Genomic DNA, 15,999 nt, shown 5'->3' on the forward strand with positions numbered 1-15,999 from the left:
GCACATGCATACGCCCATTCACACACACACACTGGCACATGCACACTTGCATGCTGTCACTCGCACATTCACACTCGCGCACACACTCTCATTCAAGCTCACACGTGTAAGCACACTCGTGCACTTGCACATTCTCATTCACACACTCGCACACTTGGCATTCACACACTCACGTGCACACTCACATTCACATACACACACACTCTGGCACATGCACACTCACATGCTTTCACTCACATTCACACTCGCACGTGTATGCACACTTGTGCACTTGCACGCTCATTCACACGCTCACACACTTGGCATTCACACACTCGAGCACACTCACATTCACACTCGTGCACACACACGTGCACGCACACACTCGCTCGCATATACACACTGATGCATGCACACTCACGCATTTACACATGAAACTTACACATGTGCACTCACCCTCACACACACACATTCACACTCGCGCACACAAACACGGGCACGCACACACTCGCTCGCATATACACACTGATACATTCATATACTTAAATCCACACTCACGCATTTACACATGAAACTTACACATGTGCACTCACCCTCACACACGCACATGCACACTTTCACATGCACTCGCACATTCACACTCTCACACGCACTTGCACATTCACACACTTCCGCATACTCACACTGTCACGCATATGCACATTCACAAACTCACACTGACAACACACACATCGCACGTGAACACTCTCGCACACATTCACATTCACACACTCACACATTCACATACTTGCACATGCACACTCTGTCGCACATGCACATTCACAAATTCACGTTCGCACACACACTGACACTCACAAAGTTACACTTGCACATTTCCACATGCACAAACTCAGACTTGCGTGCGCACACTGACAACATGCACACACTTGCACGTGCACACTCAGATTCACACACTCACATACTCACACAAACACTCACATCGGCACACACAAACTCTCAAACCCCCAAACTCACACATGCATGCTCTCTCACTTGCACGTATGCATTCACACACTCTCTCACACACACCCACACATTCACACACTCGTAAACTCAGACAGTCACACATGTACACACTCCCACACTCACTCGCATTTATATACTTAAATCCAGACACTCACACATGCATACACTCACATGCACTTGCACATTGACACACACAAACTCACACTCCCAAACTCTCAGTCATATGCATGCTCTCTCACATGCACTGACACATTCACGCACACTCAAACTCACACACTCTCACATGCACCCGCACATTTAAACACTCACACTCTCACATTGACATTCACACACACTCAAACTCGTTCATGCATACTCACACACACGTGCACACTCACACTCTCACATTGACATCCACATTCATGCACACTCAAACACACGCATGCACACACTCTCAACGCACTAGCATTCACACACTCGCACATGCACACCCCACTCACATGCACTCACAAATGCACACTTAGACACAGCCACACCTACACACACGCACATACTCACGTGCATGCATGCACTCATACGCTCACACTGGCACACACGCATACATTCTCACATGCAGTGACACATGCACACACACACGTATGCATACACGCACGCACAGACACACATCCACGCGCGCACACACATCAATATATGTGCCCACAACTTCACATGTGTACACACACTCCTTCTATTTGGAATCAATCACAAGAGGGATATTGACTGAGTTTTCTTTCCTGCCTCCCCCTCCTGACTCAGGTACACCAAGACAAACAATGCCATCAACCTCAAAAGAAGGTTAAATCTAATTGCTCCCTGATTTGACTGTGTTCCGGCGCTGGCTGCCGTGTGTATCCCGGCCTGGATCAGTGCCGGGGTGCGCGGGGCCTTGATTTTCCAGCAGAGTGGAAGTACACAAGCTCAAGCAGAGAGCATACGCTGGGTAAAGCTGCTGACAGTGGCAAGGTGGGTAAAGCGCTCTGACACAGGCACTCTCCGTTCAGCCCAGGGCCGACTGGTCCCTGCCCAATCCCTGCGTACCATCAAGCCTTTCTCCTGGAGTTGACGGAGTGCCGTGACAGGGAGATGGCTAACCAGGACGCCTCGTCACACTCAAGCAACACTCAGAAATAAATCTTTTATTAAGGGCTTACCTAGGCTCGCTCAGCTCAGCGAAAACACAAGGGTTGCAATAAAATATCCGATCGCTGCCTCTCTGGCTCTTCCCACCCCCGCCTTTGATCTCGGCAAACTATCTTGCCTTGACGATGCTGAGCGCTTATTAAAACAACGCTTTTTACTGCCACTCCATGCAGCACAGTTACTTACTGGGTGAGCCTGTCAGTTTAGATAAATAACGGGCCCAGGAACCCAAAGCAAACCTTCAGTAGCTCCGTGTTATGCTACCAATTATTTATATAAACTGACAGGTGGATGTGCCATAGCAGGTATTTCATTCAGGCGCAGAATGACTTGTCAGGAAACGACTAAAGAAATATAGAATTCCCTCCACATACGTGGATGGCGTGTTGAGCACAATAACAGGTGTGGTGCGTTCTCTCCAAGTGTAGGTCCAGCTTTCCATCTCATCCCGATCACCCATCTCCCTTCTCCATCCTTCCCCCCCCCCCCCCCCCCCCCCAATAGCATCCCTACAGTGCAGAAGGAGGCCATTCAGCCCATCGAATCTGCACCAACCCTCCGAAAGAGCACCCTGCAGAGGTCAGCTCCCCCGCCCTATCCTCATAACCCTACATAACCTGCACATCTTTGGACTGTGGGAGGAAACTGGAGCACCTGGAGGAATAATAGTAATCTTTATTATTGTCACAAGTAGGGTAGGATTACGTTATGCAATGAAGTTACTGTGAAAACATCGGGCTGCCTGTTCTGGTACACAGAGGGAGAATTCAGAATATCCAAGTCACCTAACAGGCACGTCTTTCGGTACTTGTGGAAGGAAACTGGAGGAAACCCACGCAGACACGGGGAGGATGTGCAGACTCCGCACAGACAGTGATCCAAACCGGAATCGAACCTGGGACCCTGGCGCTGTGAAGCAACTGTGCTAACCACTCTGCTACTGTGCCACCCGGTAAATCCACACAGTCACAGGGAGTAAGTGTAGCACAGTGGCTCGCAATGTTGCCTCACAGTGCCCGTGTCCCAGGTTCGATTCCCGGCTTGGGCCACTCTCTGTGTGGAGTCTGCACGTTCTCCCCCGTGTCTGCGTGGGTTTCCTCCGGGTGCTCCGGTTTCCTCCCACAAGTCCTGAAACACGTGCTTGTTAGGTGAATTGGACATTCTGAATTCTCCCTCTGTGTACCCGAACAGGCGCCGGAATGTGGCGACTAGGGGATTTTCACAGTAACTTCATTGCAGTGTTAATCTAAGCCTACCTATGACAATAATAATTATTATTACTAAACGCCACACAGACTGGCACCAGAGGCCGGAATTGAACCTGGGTTCCTGGGACTGAATTTTGAATTGACAGTGCAGAAGGAGGCCATTCGGCCCATCGAGTCTGCACCAGACCTTGGAAAGAGCACCCCACCCAAGGTCCACACCTCCACCCTATCCCCATAACCCAGTAACCCCACCCAACACTAAGGGCAATTTAGCCTGGCCAATCCACCTACCCTGCAAATCGTTGGACTGTGGGAGGAAACCGGAGGTCCCGGCGGAAACCCACGCACACACGGTGAGAACGCACAGACTCTGCACAGACAGTGACCCAAGCCGGGAATCGAACCTGGGACCCTGGAACTGTGACGCAGCAGTGCTAACCACTGTGTCACTCCTTCATATTCCCTGTCACCTCCCTCATCTTCCAGGCTGTGTATGGTGTTTGGGTTCCTTTCCCTTCTCTGCTTGTGGCTGACATTGCCAGCTTGTCCTCTAGTTCCGGAAAGTTCTCTGAGTGGTGCGGGGAGAATGGCACGTTTGGTGGGGTGTCCAGGGCATGGAGTGAGACCCACATTAAATGTACACTCACACGCACACACACACATTTCCAGGGCATGTGTGCATCGTGGAATGGGAGCACCATGTGAACACACTTGTGTGTCCACTGCGTGCACCTATTTACTCCATGTGCACATACAGCGTTCTTCTGTTTGTGCACACCTCTGAGCTCTACATTCATGAAGGGCCTGCCTTCTTAAGCTTGCCCCCCCCCCCCCCTCACTTACCAATATTTCATGAGGGCCGAAAATGAGGCTTTGAATTTATTAACAAATATTATTGAAAAGGATTGACAAGGCTCTTTCAAATGCTGTCGAAATGTCAGTTGTAACTAGTCGGATCAATGTCCTGCACATCTGTTTCTCCATTTAAAATAGGTTCTGTTTTTCAATTCCACAGTATTTCCTCTCTTTTTGCTCTTCCCTTCGCTCCTCATGTTTTACCCTCTCTTTGGGCGAAACCTTATTTCTTTCCCGCACTTTGCTCACATTGTTTTGTTCTTGTTCTCCTCTTCTCTCTCTCTCTCTCTCTCCCGTTGACATTTTCTTCTCGCTCGTGTTGCCATTTTTAATTCCATGAGCATGGACGAGGGACGATCAGAGGAGCTCAAGCCCTTGTCTAGGGAGGATCAAATGCTAAAGCCAGAAGGAGCTTTGGATTAAGCCCAGGCAGTTAAACCCAGAAGACAAACTGACGAGACGTACATTTAGAATCCGAATGAGGGAAGAGTTTTTACTCGAGGACTTGAGAAATAACTGCAATTGTTTGCCTGACACCAGGGGAACAGCACATTTAGCTCAACGATACAACTGGGTGGAACGGTTTGGGCTCAAGAGGAATGGGTTTCCATGGCAGCGCTGCGGTTGGCCTGCGATGGAGAGGACATCTTCAAGGGGTTGAGCTCTTCAGGTGAAAATTCGCAGGGGGAAGAGGGCTGGTGAGGGAGAGTCCTGCACTAGAGTCCCGTCCTTAAGGCCCATTATGCATGGGATTGAGCTCTGAAGGTTGAATTAAGAGTGAAAGGCATCAATAGGAAAATGAATGTGCTGAAAGGTTGGTAAAATTATTAATCTAATGGAGTCAGTGACTGGGGTCTTCAATTTAAAATCGTCATTGAGAGGTTAGGAGAAGTGTCTTTATGCAGAGTTGTTGGAGCGTGCAATGTATTACCCACAGGGAGCAATTGAGACACACTACCATTACATTATGTGAAAATGAATTAGATCCTTGAATATAAATTTGCAGTTACAATTATGGATATGGGCATTCGTTCACACATTTTATGACGCAGTTGTAAAGGTGTGTCCATATTTTGTATATTTACATATAAAATTATGCATTTTTTAGTCTTTCATTGCTGGCCAGCATTTGTTGCCCATCCCTAATTGCCCTTGAACTGACTGACTTACTAGACCATTTAGTTAAGGATCAACCACATTGCTGTGGTTCTGGGAACGCATGTCGGCCAAACCAGGTAAAGGGTGACAGATTTCCTTCCGTACAGGACAGTAGTGACAATTGATGATCGCTTTATATTCCAGATTTTATTAACTGAATTCAAATTCCACCATGGTAGGATTTTTACCCATTCCACCAGAGCACTCGCCTGGGTGTCTGCAGTATCAGTCCAGTGATATTACCGCTACACCACTATCTCCCCGACTGTATTCTGAGGGAATTGTGTTTTTTGTTATCCATTCAAGGCTTTGGGCGTCGCTGGTTAAGCCATCATTCATCGCCCATCCTTAAATGCCCTTGAGAAGGTGGTGGTGAGCATCTGCCTTGAACCGCTGCAGTCCATGTCCAGGGATACATAGAAGATAGGAGCAGGAGGAGGCCTTTTGGCCCTTCGAGCCTGCTCCGCCATTCGTCACGATCATGGCTGATCATCCAACTCAATGGCCTAATCCTGCTTTCTCCCCATAGCCTTTGACCCCATTCTCCCCAAGTGCCATATCCAGCCACCTCTTGAATATATTCAATGTTTTAGCATCAACTACTTCCTGTGGTAATGAATTCCACAGGCTCACCACTCTTTGGGTGAACAAGTGTCTCCTTATCTCTGTCCGAAATGGTTTACCCTGAATCCTCAGGCTGTGACCTCTGTGCCGGCGGGATTGGCGATGCGAGCGGGCCCCCGGGGTTCTGTTGGGGGGGGGGGGCACGATGGCCTGGCCCGCGATCGGGGCCCACCAATTGGTGGGCGGGCCAGTGCCGTGGGGGCATTCTTTTTCTTCCGCCGCCGCCACGGCCTCCACCCTACCACACATACGCCGGTGGTGATGTCAGTGGCCGCTAATGCTCCGGCGCATGCGCGGACTCACGCCGGCTGGCGAAGGGCTTCCGGCCAGCTCTGACACCGGCCGGCGTAGCGCCAAAGGCCGTTGGCGCCGGTCGGCGGAGCGGGAGCCACTCCGGCGCGGGCCTAGCCCCTTCTCCGCACCTTTTGGGGAGGCCCGATGCCGGAGTGGTTGGCGCCACTCCGCTATGCCGGGACCGCCCCGCCGGGTAGGGGAGAATTTCGCGCCTGGTTGTGGACACACCCACCACCAGGAACATCTTCCCTGCATCTATCCGGTCTAGTTCTGTAAGAATTTTATAAGTCTCTATGAGATCCCCCCTCATTCTTCTGAACTCCAACGAGAACAATCGTAACCTAGCTAATCTCTCCTCATATGACAGTCCCGCCATCCCTGGAATCGGTCTGGTGAATCTTCGCTGCACTCCCTCGCGAGCAAGAACATCCTTCCTCGGAGAAGGAGACCAAAACTGCACACAATACACCAGGTGTGGCCTCATCAAGGCCCTGTATAATTGCAGCAACACATCCCCTGCTTCTTGTACTCGAAACCTCTCGCAATGAAGGCCAACATACCATTAGCCTTCTTTACTGCCTGCTGCACCTGCATGCTTACCTTCAGCGACTGGTGCACAAGGACACCCAGGTCCCACTGCACACTCCCCTCTCCCAATTTACAACCATTCAGGTAGTAATCTGCCTTCATGTGGTGTAGGTACACCCACTGTGCTGTTAGGGAGGGAGTTCCAGGACGTTGCCCCAGTGACAGTGAAGGAACGGCCGATATATTTCCAAATCAGGGTGACCTTGAGGGGAACCTCCAGGTGGTGGGGTTCCCAGGTGTCTGCTGCTCTTGTCCTACTAGATAGTAGCGATCATGGGTTTGGAAGGTGTGGTGTGAATGTTTCTCGCCATTAACCAGTGAGATAAGGACACTGTTTATGCAGAAAATATTGAACTTTTTGCAGGTGAATGTGGATAAACAGTTGAAGCAGATGGTGGGTCAGAGCTTAAGGACGAGACCAGGGCAGACACTTGCTTCGAATTGTTCTTGCAACGGGCAGACGCTGTCTCGATGGGCCGAATTGCCACCTCTTGTGGTTTAATGGGAAAGCTAAAGACATTTTTCCGGCTTTATCCATTTTTGCTATTTCTTTCTGAATGAGGTGAAATAGATCAGCTGAAGGAAACTACATGAGCTGTGAATAATATTTTGCATGGGGCAGAATCTTTCTGCACAGAGACAGGTTTTTTGCGGACCTCTGGGTCCAGCTGGTGTAGGAGGAGGCCGACCTGTTGAAAATTAACATTGCTGTCACGGTTCGCAACTTGAAGCCCGGGCCCACCCCTGGCTGGTCCATGAAGGTCTTCACTGTAACCGAGGATCTCCTGCGGCTGGCTGTTCATGATGAAAAATTCCCTGCCAGTTTCAGGCTCTTGGCTTAACACCCCCCCCCCTCTGCCTCTGCTCACAGACCGAATGTGTGTGTTTGGGGGGGGGGGGCACTGCGAGGAAAGCAGAGGACTGGATCCAGGCTGCACGGGGGGGACGAAGAGAGTCAAGGTTCATCCTGTTCGCCCCATGCTGCCTTACAGCCAGTGAGATGCTTTTGAAAGGCAATCGTGCTAATCTACCCCGAGTGGGATCATAGATTTCATAGAATTTACAGTGCAGAAGGAGGCCATTCGGCCCATCGAGTCTGCACCGGCTCTTGGAAAGAGCACCCCACCCAAGGTCAACACCTCCACCCTATCCCCATAACCCAGTAACCCCACCCAACACTAAGGGCAATTTTGGACACTAAGGGCAATTTATCACGGCCAATCCACCTAACCTGCACATCTTTGGACTGTGGGAGGTAACCGGAGCACCCGGAGAAAACCCACGCACACACACGGGGAGGATGTGCTGACTCCGCACAGACAGTGACCCAAGCCGGGAATCGAACCTGGGACCCCTGGAGCTGTGAAGCAATTGTGCTATCCACAATGCTACCGTGCTGCCCATATCTGCGGCCTTTCATCACTGGGACCATTCTCGTGAATCTTTTCAGCCCCCCCCAAGTACCTTTGCGTCCGATAAGTTTTCAAAATGTGACGAGGAACCGATGGGGTGTGTAATAACCCTCACCAGGCCCACGAGGAAACCCTAATCGATCTCCCGGTGGGCCTCGTGGAATACGAGCTTCCCCTCTGGTGGTCCGAGGCCCACCCAACTGTATGAAAGCCGGCGTGGGGGGCGGAACCCGGCACGTCGGTAGTCCGGCCTGGGATTTATGCTGTGCGTATTTGCCGCCGTAGTGGCCATTTCCTTTCACCACAAACAAACTGACGTTTACACGACTACGCGACCTCCAGGGTGGACAGAGAGAGAAATGATTTCTGCTGCTTGGGGAGATGAGGGCAGGCAATCCAGCCTGAAATTGGAGCCCGATCTTTTCAGAGTGAAATGAGAAACTTCCTCCATGTGCAAAGGCAGTAAAAGTTATAGAAATATTGGTTGAGAGATAAATATTGCCCAAGACATTGGGGACAACTCTTCTCGCTTCCACAGAGTAGCGACCACTGGGTCTTTCAGGTCTGCCTGATCAGACCTGGATTTTTAATGTATCAGCTGAAAGTTGGCACCTTGGATAGTGCGGCCCTCCCACAGTACCACACTGGGGGTGCCACCAGGCCAACCCTTGTACACCAGTCTCCGGCGTGAGGTGTACAGTCTGTTGTCACAAAGGTGAGGGGGCAGCCCACTGAGTCACGGGTAAAGACAAAGGGCACTTTCCTCGTTCCATCGACGCCTCAGATGAGCAGAATAAGCAGGCCATCTCCTTGCCGACGGTGAAGCGCTTTGCTAACGCCCTTTGGGCATCTTCAGACAGGCCTGACAGCGATTGTAGACTGTGGCGACTTTTTCTGGAAAACAAGTGCAGCCTCGGTGCCCTGGGAGTTTAGATATTGTCGTTGTCATGGTTGCTGGGAGTCGGACACTTAGCTCTTGTCATAAATCCATAGGCGGCTACTCATGAGGTCGGCAGTCAGAAGAGCAAAGAGCACTCTAATACGAAGCTTGCTCTCTAACATCCCGGTGATTTGCAGGTGAAATGATACCCCTGAGACGTCACTTCAGCTCAGCAACCGTGGGGGTAAAAGGTAAAAGCTTTTTCTGTTGTCCTCATAGGTTACACCGAAAAGATTTGTCCCTCCCCTTTACCCATCTAAACCCCCCCCCCCCCCCCACCCCCAACCCCACCCCCACCCCTCCCCATCATCTCTAGCGAATGGTCCATCATCTGTGTTCGAAGAAATGCTTCTTTGGTGAATTGCGGCCCAAAAGAAATAGTAGGAGGCCACTCGGCCCCATCGAGCCTGCTCCACCGCTCAATAGGAGCATTCTCTCACAATTCCACCTTCCTGCCCTAGCCCCATATCCTTCCATTCCCTTTGTCTCCAAACATTTGTCAATCTCCATCTTGAGTCTACCCAACAAATGAGCACCTCCATCCCCCCCGGGGTAGAGAACCAAAGAATTCCCAACCCTTGCGATGAATAAACTTCTCCTCGCCTCAATTCCAAATGGCCACCTCCATGACCTGTGACCCTAACCCCTACTGCTGGACCCCTGAGCCGGGGGGGGGGGGGGGGGGGGGGGGGGGGACACAGCCTTTCAGCATCTACCCTGTCAAACCCTATGTTTCAACGTGACCAGCTTTCATTCTTCTAAACTCCAAGGAACAGAGGCCCATTCGACTCAATCTGTCCTCATAGGACAATGTACTCTACCCAGGATTCAGACTGGTAAATGTTTGTTGTACCCCCGCCCTTCTCAAAGTAGTGCCTTCATTCATCCTCCTTGGTCTGACTACTAGGGTTACTACAGCACAGAAGGAGGCCATTCAGCCCACCCAGTACATGCCTGCTCTCTGTAGAGAGAGCGAGTCAGTTCCATCTCTCTCCCGTTCCCCCCTCCCCGGTTTGGAGAGTCAAGTTCCCCCCTTAGATTTAAGATTTAAATTTTAGATTTAGATTTATTGCCACGTGGACCGAGCTACAGTGATAATTAATGTTCTGCGTGAAGTCCAGGCAGATCGTTCCATGCATGAAAAACTTAGCTAAATATACAGTGTAAATACACAGACATCGGGTGAAGCATACGGAGTGTTGTACTACAAGGAGAGATCAGTCCAGTCCATAAGAGGATCATTCAGGAGTCTGGTAACAGCGGGGAAGAAGCTGTTTTTGAATCTGTTGGTGGGTGTTCTCGGGCTTTTGTATCTCCTGCCCGATGGAAGAGGTTGGAAGAGAGAATAACTCGGCTGGGTGGGAGGGGTCTTTGATTATGCTGCCCCCTTTTCCCCAGGCAGCGGGAGGTGTAGATTGAGACGATGGATGGGAGGCGGGTTCGCGTTAGGGACTGTGTTCACGACTCTCTGATGTTTCTTACGGTCCTGGGCCGAGCAGTTGCTGTTCCAGGCTGTGATGCAGCCGGATCGGATGCTTTCTGTGCCGCATCTGTAAAAATTGCTCAGAGTCCATGTGGACATGCCGAAGTTCCTTAGTGTCTGAGGAAGAGTAGGCGCTGTTGTGCTTCCTTGGTGGCAGCCTCAACCCCACCGTCGATTCTGAGTGGGCACCACCCTGCAGGATGGCAATTCTGTCTCTGCCCCAGTGGAGGGCAATGGATTCGGGCACTCTGTCCCATATGTAGTGTTGCCAACTCTCCCTGGTTCGAGGCATTCCTGGTGACCTCGTCACATCCCCTTCTCTTCTCCCCCCCCCCCCCCCCCAACCCTCTTGCGCTCCCCACTCCACTCCTCGCTCCCCCATGTCCGATCTCTTCATGCTAATTAAAGAAAGCATTCAAATAAAATTAAACGCAAACCTCGGGACTCCGAACAGCATTTCTTCAGGATTGCTCACAGCGACGTCCCGAGATTAATGTTTAGGGTGTGGGCAACGCGCCCACACCCCGTGAAAGAATGAATTGCGGGGGGGGGGGGGGGGGGGGGAGTTTCAGCCTCGTAGACTCCAGGGCAATCCTGGAGGGTTGGCAACTTTATTTTGGTGCCGCCCTGCCTGAAGAGGGAACACACAGCACAGCTTCAGAGGAAGTTTAATATTCCGCCTGGGGAGAGGGGAGAAAAAAAAACACCCCTTGATGTTGTCAGGAGTTGTTTGCATCAGGAGTTTATATTCCCATTAATAATATTGATTTGAAAGTCTGCAATCCAGTAGTCGATTACACTTCAAACTATATCTCATTAAGGAGAGTGACCTCTGCGAAGCAAAGCAAGGTGAGGAAGGTTTAAGCATCAAAGGGAATCTGTGTGGCTGTACGCTGCAGCTCACGTCTGCCCCACTGGGCAAACTGATGCGAGGATCAGTGGGCGTCGACCCTGCTCAAGGCTACAGTCGAAATGAGTGGGCTCGGTTGAACTTGCAGTGGAGAAAAAACCCCCGCAGGTTTATGCACAGAGCCTTTCACACGTCTCAGGCGTGCCGTGAAACCTGACAGCCAGTGAAGTGTGGAAAACACAGTAACCTGTCAACATTGGTTGAAGGTTGGGCAGCACGTCGGCACAGTGGTTAGCATTGCTGCCGACCGCGCTGAGGACCTGGGTTCGAATCCCGGCCCTGGGTCACTGTCCGTGTGGAGTTTTCACAATCTCCCCGTGTCTGCGTGGGTGGGGGGGCAGCACGGTAGCACAGTGGTTAGCATTGCTGCCGACCGCGCTGAGGACCTGGGTTCGAATCCCGGCCCTGGGTCACTGTCCGTGTGGAGTTTGCACAATCTCCCCGTGTCTGCGTGGGTTTCACCCCCACAACCCAAAAGATGTGCAGGGTAGGCGGATTGGCCATGCTAAATTGCCCCTTAATTGGAAAAAATAATTGGGTACTCTAAATTTAAAAAAAACATTGGTTGAAGGTTAAATGTTGGCCAACGCATGGGGAAGACTGTCCCAGCCCCACTTGGAAATAGTCCCTCATTACCCTACGTGGGAGGGCAGACGGGGCCCCGGTTCAACCTCTCATCATTTAGCATAGTGGTTGGCACTATTGCTTCACAGCTCCAGGGTACCAGGTTCGATTCCCGGCTTGGGTCACTGTTGGTGCGGAGTCTGCACGTTCTCCCCGTGTCTGCGTGGGTTTCCTCCGGGTGCTCCGGTTTCCTCCCACAGCCCAAAGATGTGCAGGTTAGGTGGATTGGCCGTGCGAAATTCACGTCCAAAAAAAGTTAGGTGGGGTTACAGGGATAGGGTGGAGGCGCGGGCTTTGGTGGGGCGCTCTTTCCGAGGGCCGGTGCAGATGAGATGGGCCGAATGGCCTCCTTCTGCACTGTAAATTCTCTGATCCTAAAGCCGGCGTCTCCGGTAGTATGGGGCTCCCTCAGTGGTGCACTGGGCGTGTCAGGTCTGTGAATTGTCAAATAAATCCATGAGTTTCTGACTCGGCGTGCTACCCACAGAACTGGAGCTGACAGCAAACTCAAGCTCATATTGGGGACTGTGCATTGCCTTATGAATCCACACCACAGCCACAGCCTTTTGGAGGATTGGGAGGTCATTGCAGGGAAAACATAGCACGGAGAGGGAATTCTTGCTTCCATTGAACGGGCTTTGTTTAACTGCTGTGCTGTGTGAAACTTCATCTGATCCCCTCAGTCCGTTGTCCTCACATCTAGACAGCCGAGCACACTTCCAAAGTCTCCTTGTGTAACATTAGACATCAGAACATAATACTGTAGCGCAGTACAGGCCCTTCGGCCCTTGATGTTGCGCCGACCTGTGAACCCAATCTAAAGCCCATCTACACTATTCCATTATCATCCGTACAACTGAGCTTTGAAAAAATTCATTTGTGGGTCTTTGGCATCGCTGACTGGCCCAGCATCTGCTGCCCAACCCAGGGTGGCCCTTGAACTGTGTGGCTTGTTTGACCATTTCCAGATGCCAGTTAAGAGTCAACCACATTGCTGTGGGTCTGGAGTCACGTGTAGGCCAGACCCGGTAAGGATGGCAGATTTCCCTCCCTAAAGGACGCCATAGTGTCCAAAAAGATTGGGTGATCATGGGGAAAGAGCCATGGGCAAGGTGCTTCTTCGGAGGGTTGGTGCAGACTCGATGGGCCAAAAGGCCATACGGAAGGGGGAGGCTTTGGGTATTCTAAAAGACATTAAGGTGGACAAGTCCCCAGGGCCGGATGGGATCTATCCCAGGTTACTGAGGGAAGCGAGGGTCGAAATAGCTGGGGCTTTAACAGATATCTTTGCAGCATCCTTGAGCACGGGTGAGGTCCCGGAGGACTGGAGAATTGCTAATGTTGTCCCTTTGTTTAAGAAGGGTAGCAGGGATAATCCAGGGAATTATAGACCTATGAGCTTGACGTCAGTGGTAGGCAAACTGTTGGAGAAGATACTGAGGGATAGGATCTATTCACATCTGGAAGAAAATAGACTTATCAGTGATAGGCAGCATGGTTTTGTGCAGGGAAGGTCATGTCTTACAAACCTAATAGAATTCTTTGAGGAAGTGACAAAGTTAATTGATGAGGGAAGGGCTGTAGATGTCATATACATGGACTTTAGTAAGGCGTTTGATAAGGTTTCCCATGGCAGGTTGATGGAGGAGGACTGTCAGAGAATACAACAAAATATAGATCGATTGGAGAGTTGGGCAGAGAAATGGCAGATGGAGTTCAATCCAGGCAAATGCGAGGTGATGCATTTTGGAAGATCAAATTCAAGAGCGGACTATATGGTCAATGGAAGGGTCTTGGGGAAAATTGATGTACAGAGAGATCTGGGAGTTCTGGTCCATTGTACCCTGAAGGTGGCAACGCAGGTGGATAGAGTGGTCAAGAAGGCATACAGCATGCTTACCTTCATCGGAAGGGCTATTGAGTACAAGAGTTGGCAGGTCATGTTACAGTTGTATAGGACTTTGGTTCGGCCACATTTGGAATACTGCGCGCAGTTCTGGTCGCCACATTACCAGAAGGATGTGGGTGCTTTAGAGAGGGTGCAGAGGAGGTTCACCAGGATGTTGCCTGGTATGGAGGGTGCTAGCTATGAAGAAAGGTTGAGTAGATTATGATTGTTTTCGTTGGAAAGACGGAGGTTGAGGGGAGACCTGATTGAGGTCTACAAAATTATGAGAGGTATGGACAGGGTGGATAGCAACAAGCTATTCCCAAGAGTGAGGGTGTCAGTTACAAGGGGTCACGATTTCAAGGTGAGAGGGGGAAAGTTTAATGGAGATGTGCGTGGAAAGTTTTTTACGCAGAGAGTGGTGGGTGCCTGGAACGTGTTGCCAGCGGAGGTGGTAGAGGCGGGCACGATAGTATCATTTAAGATGCATCTGGACAGGTATATGAACGGGCGGGAACAGAGGGAAGTAGATCCTTGGAAAATAGGCAACAGGTTTAGATAAAGGATCTGGATCGGCGCAGGCTGGGAGAGCCGAAGGGCCTGTTCCTGTGCTGTAATGTTCTTTGTTCTTTGTTCCGCACCATTGGGATTCTATGAACCCGATGGGGATGACAATCGACAGTGGTTTCACCGTTACACTTTTAATTTGAGATTTTTATCGAATTCAAATTTCACCATCTGCCATGGCGGGATTGGAACCCGCGTTCCCAGAAAATGACCCTGGATCTCTGGATTACTCGCCCAGTGGCATCACCACCTCCCCGGCGACAGTAATTCATGGAGAAGCCGACGAGGCGATTTAATTAGAGATCGTCAACACCATGGGGGCGATTTGCCGAGCCCCGCGCCGGGCCGGAGCAGCAGAGCAACCCCGCACCACGACGCCCCGACTCCGGTGCGCGATTCTCCGAGGTGCTGAGAATCGGCGGCATTTGTGCCGGCGTGTTTGGCGCGGCGCCGGACGCTGGAACCGGTGGGGCCGCCGATTCTCCGGCCCGTATGGGCCGAGCAGCAGCTCCGACACGACAGAGTCAAGGAGGTGGTCGACTATTGTGAGCTGTCTTTGCTCAGGACGTTTTTTGGTTGCTAAAGGGGCATTTTTAGGCCAATCTTTGCAGAAATATGTTTGGACCTGGCTGCATTCTGCATCCTTCTCATCTCCTGGAGCCTGTTCCGAGAGGCCGGGCGGATGGTATCATCGATGAGGAGTGCGTTTCCACCTTGGGAGATCAAGTTTGATTGGTGTTCTGTGACCTGGCCAGTTGCAGCTCTGGGCATTGTGTCTGCTGTTATCTGACCTTTGCCTGGTACATACTCTATGGTTTAGTTGAATTGCATGAGCCGAAACATGGTCTTCTGGCAATCCACCGTTATCCCTTATTGCTGGCTGATGTGACCGAAATATCAAATGGTGAACGTACCAAATTCATATTTATCATTCAGGGTGATACTGGCTTATTATAATAATAATAATAATAATAATCGCTTATTGTCACAAGTAGGCTTCAATGAAGTTACTGTGAAAAGCCCCTAGTCGCCACATTCCGGCGCCTGTTCGGGGAGGCCAGTACGGGAATTGAACCCGTGCTGCTGGCCTTGTTCTACATTACAAGCCAGCTGTTTAGCCCACTGTGCTAAACCTTGAAGAACCTTTTAAGCCCCCTGAACTCTGTGGTCGGGTTCCTCCTTACTAGCACCATGAATGGGCAAATCATCTCCCTGACAAATTATGTCTTCGTTGCCTCCCAGGATGTTGGACATATTGCGTTGAAATATTTCTGGTGGAGAGGATGTAGCGAAAGGAAGGTGATTG

General features: G+C 50.9%; 1 protein-coding gene across 5 annotated transcripts in view; it reads left to right on the plus strand.

Annotated features, from left to right (window-relative positions):
- Window positions 1–15,999, plus strand: part of dph1 (diphthamide biosynthesis 1) — a 737,117-nt gene that overhangs the window by 228,619 nt on the left and 492,499 nt on the right. Inside the window, exon 1 of one of the 5 annotated variants that reach the window (XM_038814608.1) lies at window positions 4,720–4,875. The exons of the other annotated variants lie outside the window; for them this stretch is intronic. Within the exon in view, the coding sequence (XP_038670536.1) occupies window positions 4,805–4,875 (71 nt within the window). The 5' untranslated portion in view covers window positions 4,720–4,804. Of the gene's footprint in view, window positions 1–4,719; window positions 4,876–15,999 lie in introns of those variants that run through there. 5 annotated transcript variants of the gene reach the window in all.

The sequence above is a fragment of the Scyliorhinus canicula genome, chromosome 12, assembly GCF_902713615.1.
Source record: "Scyliorhinus canicula chromosome 12, sScyCan1.1, whole genome shotgun sequence".
Classification (NCBI taxonomy): domain Eukaryota; kingdom Metazoa; phylum Chordata; class Chondrichthyes; order Carcharhiniformes; family Scyliorhinidae; genus Scyliorhinus; species Scyliorhinus canicula.